At 35.4% G+C, this 5,527-nt stretch overlaps 1 protein-coding gene across 1 annotated transcript; it reads left to right on the plus strand.

Annotated features, from left to right (window-relative positions):
* Nucleotides 1-522: 522 nt before the first annotated feature.
* On the plus strand, nucleotides 523-4,903 carry LOC149547490 (cellulose synthase-like protein E6). Its single transcript, XM_089791665.1, has 8 exons — nucleotides 523-891; nucleotides 1,043-1,367; nucleotides 1,849-1,989; nucleotides 2,082-2,198; nucleotides 2,315-2,527; nucleotides 2,623-2,847; nucleotides 3,703-4,050; nucleotides 4,136-4,903. The coding sequence occupies exons 1-8, from the start codon at nucleotides 644-646 to the stop codon at nucleotides 4,688-4,690; spliced, it is 2,172 nt and encodes a 723-aa protein (XP_089647791.1). The 5' UTR covers nucleotides 523-643; the 3' UTR covers nucleotides 4,691-4,903.
* Nucleotides 4,904-5,527: the final 624 nt, after the last annotated feature.

The raw sequence follows: 5,527 nt of genomic DNA on the forward strand, positions 1-5,527 counted from the left end.
AGCATTTGGCTACAACCAGAAAACCCTAAAATAACCCTAAAAACTTAAAACTTTGAACTTGCAGCTCTAATGGCTGCATACAATAACGCCTATAGCAATCATTGCTTGATAGGTCGAATCAAGCAATAAACTAAGAACTTACAAAATGACCAGAGAAGAAACACGTGCATCTGCAAGCACAAAATAAACTTCATTGTCTCTGCACTCTGACGACTAGATCTGCTGATCACTTCTCTTCTCTTTGCAACTTTTGAGCTCTTTAACTTCTACTTCTATCACTCTCTAATCGAATGAATCTAAAAAATTCCCTTTTGTCATACTCGCAAAATATTTTTCCCCTCATTTCTGAATTTGAAAACTCACCTAACCGTAGTAAATTTTCTGAACGTTTAGGGGTGGTAGGTGGGCGTTTGGCTCTAGGGGCAAACAACAAAATGCAACAAATATTCCAACACAGCTGAGACGTAAAAATTTTAATATCATTTCAAAATCTGTTTGTAGTTTAGCGACTGGTGTATTATTTCTTTAAAGATTCGAGTTTATAATATTTTTCCCTATTCTTAAAAAATAAGCATTCTCCCAAATTCATGAGACTTGATTCTGATCTCATTCTTCCATCTTCCCCAACGAACATACAAACAGGATGGAGTCTCTTTACAGAACATGTGAAACTCCCTATGTAAACATAACCAGAGATTTTATCGGCATATATTTTACAGCAATTTTGGCTCTTGTGTTCTATCGCATTAATGATATGCCAAGAGAAGATTATCTTCCATGGCTTATGTTATTTGCTGCAGAGATGGGGTTCGCCTTCCACTGGGCATTAGAGCAGGCCTTCAGATGGCGGCCTGTGACTCGGTACACTTTCCCACAAAGGCTTTCGAAGAGGTAAGGACTTATTTTCCTTACATGAAATAGAAACTATTCCATTATCTACAGCAGGTACAAATCAAGAGATCTACCACGATTTGGTTAGGGGTTTGTAGAACATGTAAATGTAAGTGTAGATTCACTATTGTTCTTTTATGTTAATGGGCAGGTTTGGAAATGATCTACCGCCTGTTGATATATTTATATGTACTACTGATCAAATCAGAGAGCCTTCAATGAATGTTGTAAATACTGTACTCTCCACTCTGGCTCATGATTATCCCACAGAGAAACTGTCATGTTATGTGTCTGATGACGGAGGATCTCCACTTACCTTCTACGCTCTGTTTGAAGCCTCCATGTTTGCAAAGATTTGGGTTCCTTTCTGCCACAAATATCTTATCCAACAGAGATGTCCAGAAGCCTGCTTTTCAGAAAGTAATGCTCACCAAAATAAGAGCTTGTTGTTTACAACTGAGTGGGAAAAGGTCAAGGTGAGAGATAAAATATTGAGCTATGAACTGAAAGAAATAAGATTCGTCAAAGGTAGATGTGGGATGTCTAATTTTATGGGATGCTGCTATCTTTTTACAAATTGTATCATTGATTAAATTTTTAAAAAATGAAAATGAAATTTTTTTAAAAATTTTAAAATTTGATCTTTATGATCTGCATATATTGTGATTGAAAACAACAATTTTTTAAAAAAAATTCGCTGTGTTTTGGTGAATTTTAAAAAGAATCCTGTTTTACATTTTTTTTAACCTTTGGTACATTTTGTCTAGAGATTAACCAGTGCCTATTTTATGTTTAGAACTTTTACGTGTAATAATTTTCTTTGATATTTGCAAAGATGAAAAAATGAAAAAATTGTGATAGAACATACAAAACAAGTGTAGGAAAAGGAAATAGTTCCATAGATCTTAACAAGTTGATTCCATCTATCTTTATATTTTCTTTTTTCTTTTTTATTAGATAATGTACGAGGAGATGAAAAATCGTATAAATAGTACTGTTGAGAGCGGCGTTGTTCCAGAAGCCATTTGCAATGAACATGATGGGTTTAGGGAATGGAGTTCAGAGGCCACAATGGAAGATCATCATAGTATAGTTCAGGTCACTAAATCCTATTGACTTTCACAGTACTGCTCATTATATTACTTTCTTCACCAGTTATATTTACAAGAATATATTTGCGCTTGCTGTAGATTTTGCTTGAGAAGGGAAAGCATGGTGGCCCTCATTTGCCCGGTCTAGTATATGTGTCTCGTGAAAAGCGACCTGGATGCCCACACAAATTTAAGGCTGGTGCTCTCAATGTTCTGGTATTTTTCTTGCTTCCATTTCCTCTTCTTTTGTTTCTTTTTTATTTATTTTTCTTTTGTCTTACTAGTGCAGTGAATAAGAGTGATTCTTATTGAGGTTTAAACCCTGTTTGCAGATTAGGGTTTCTGCATTGATGAGCAATGCTCCATTCATACTTACATTGGACTGTGATACGTACGCCAACAACTGTGAGGGACTTCGTGAAGCTATGTGTTTTTTCATGGACCCTCAAACTGGGCATCAGTTTGGGTATGTCCAGTTTCCCCAGAAGTTTCATGGTATCACAAAATATGATTTGTATGCCAATCACATGAGGAGATGTTACGATGTACGTTATATGCAACCATTATTGTATTCGCAGCAGCACTAGTTGTTTATGCAGACACAAGTATAAAATAATCACGGATTACTCTGTATATGCAGATACAAGGAAAAGGGATCGATGGAGCAGAAGGTCCAATCTATGTGGGCACGGGATGCGTGCTCCGCAGGGATGCGTTATGCGGAACTGAGGCACCAAATTTGATTCAATTATCTATTGAGTCTCCAAATTTAGAAATGGAAAAAGAAAGTCCATCCCTGATATTAAATAAAGCAACAACACTTGCCGGTTGTACTTACGAAGAGAACACTCTTTGGGGCAAAAAGGTAAAACTAAATTTCTGTGCTTCAACTGTTTTAATTCAGAGTAAGTTTACAAATCGATGTCGACCTACAAAGAATGGTCCAATTTTTAAACTTTTTATTTTCAATGGTTTACTGTATTATTGGAAATATTAGCCCATCTGTTTAAGGAAGAGCATTGCTAATGTCCAAGAAATACATATATAGTTATTATGAATTCATGGGACAATAATATTCTATATTAAACTTTTGGGGTTTCAAATCTTCTTTATAAAGAGTTTCTGATAGTTCTTATAATAAACTTTTGGGGTTTCAAATCTTCTTTATAAAGAGTTTCTGATAGTTCTTATAATAAGAAACATTCAATACCAAATTAGTATTAATATTCAAACAAAAACTAAATATCATAACATCATGCATACAATATGTATACCATCACAATCTTTTCAGCTTTCATAGACGAAGTTCAATAGCATAAGATAAATTTCCAAGCAACAATGCCCACTCTCCCTTTGATGGATTCCTTTATCGCCTACACCTTGATGGACATTCATACATTACTACATGAATTTGAGTTAGATAATTGATTATTTTTTATTCAATTAGATGACCAACCATCTCCAGCATCCAACCAACAATAGCTCACATTCATTGTTCTAGACTCTTAAAAATAGGAGCCCTTAAAATGCTGCATAACTTCCCCTTGAATGGCTTGCGTGGTTGATTTCACTTTCAAAAAATATGACTTCATTGTCCTATAATTCAAAACATCATAAAATGTCACCTAGCTATTAACGAAAAGAGACTTTCTTCCACATTATTTTCATGAAGTCATAATTAAGTTTATGTACAGCTAAAGGACCTTTGATTATTCTCCAGATTGGCATAATCTATGGGTGCGCAGTGGAGGATGTTTTAACTGCATTTACAATACATTGCAGAGGCTGGAAATCTGCTTACTGCACTCCACATAGAAACGCCTTTCAGGGGCTTGCACCAACTAATTTGAATGACACTCTCATTCAACATAAGAGATTGAGCGCGGGTCTATTCGAAATTTTCGTGAGCAAGTTCTGCCCGTTCACCTATGGCATTGGTCGTGTTAGTATTACTCTCAGAATGTGTTATAGCTTTTTCTGTTTATGGGCTTTGTCCTCCCTCCATATACTCTGTTATGGTTTGGTTCCATCTCTATCCACCCTCTGCGGCATATCAGTGTTTCCTAAGGTATATTCTACTCAATGCTTACTGCGGATAATTGATACCTCATTGTTTGGATGCTTATCTTAAATGTTGTTATGTTTTGTGGCAGATTTCAAGTCCATGGTTCCTCCTCTTTGTGTTTCTATCACTATCTGCATATGGATACAATGCAGTTGAATTTGTGATGGCTGGAGGGTCAGTGAAAAGTTGGTGGAACGATCATAGGATGTGGGCAATAAAGGGGAGCTCCTCGTATCCATTTGCATTGATTCAAGTCCTTTGTAAATTGATGGGTATTTCTGAAGTGGGTTTTGAAGTGACTAGCAAAGTTTCGGACAGTGAAGCAGCCAAGAGATACGAGGCAGAAATCTTTGAGTTCGGAGTGCCAACGGCAATGTTTATTCCTCCTGCAGCTATCACATTTATAAACTTCATATCAGTATTGAGTGGAATAACACAAATTGTAAAGGGTGGGTATCCAGCAGTCGAGGATATGTTGGTGCAGCTCATGTTATCAGGTTTTATTGTGATAAATGGGTTTCCTATATTGGAAGGGATGTTTATGAGGACAGACAAAGGGCGAATGCCCACTTCGATTACGGTGTCCTCCATTATGGTGGCGGTGCTTGCATGTTCTGTGACTTTAAAAATCTCTGTCCAGTGAAAGATGTGTCTATTGAAGTCCCAATGTGTAATCAACGTGGACGGTTTTTCAAAGGGGCGCAATGCCAAAGTTTTTGCTATATGTGTAATTGTTTCAATGTTGTAGGTTGGAAATTGAAGAATCAAATTGGACATGTAGAATAGATAATTTGGAGATATGAGTTAAATAACTATTGATCACAGTTGTGAATACAGTGGAGGAACAATTGAAATATCTTGAGTTAGTTTCTCACTCTAAATGGTTCTTTTGTTAAAAATTGTTGTTTTAAAGATGATAGGGAATGATACTATTTTGAGCCTTTGACAGTAGAGGTTGGAGGATATTTTCAATATTTCAATTTACTTTATCACTGAAAATGGTGCTTGTATTTTTGCCTTCAATTTGATGCCTAAAAAAATTGAAGAATGCATATATCATGAAGTTTTGTTTTTAAGAAAAGTAGGGATTTGGTGAACTAATTACTAAATGTTGACTAGATTGTTCAAGAAATTGTAGATCTGAAGAATTTATACTCTTCCAAGCATTATGAGACAACTCGATGGAACAAGGATTGTTGTCCAATAGTTTAGTAGAATTAGGATTCAAGAGTTTGGGAAAGTGCTAATTCAAGATCTCAAGTATTCAGCTCTGAAACTACACCTTTTCAAGAATAAAAAGGTAGCTTGGTTCAAATTTTGATTTTTCAAAGAAAAAGCTTCTAAAGAATATGTATTAGTTTATTTCAATCAACATGTTTTGATGTCTGAAATGTAAATCTTAAGAAGGGATGTAAGAATATTAGGTTTACAGTAATAAAGTTTCTTTATTCACTTGATTATTTTTATTATATAATAATTA

This window comes from Cupressus sempervirens, chromosome 7 (assembly GCF_028749045.1).
Source record: "Cupressus sempervirens isolate cs-2001-9-10 chromosome 7, ASM2874904v1, whole genome shotgun sequence".
NCBI classification, from domain to species: Eukaryota; Viridiplantae; Streptophyta; class Pinopsida; order Cupressales; family Cupressaceae; genus Cupressus; species Cupressus sempervirens.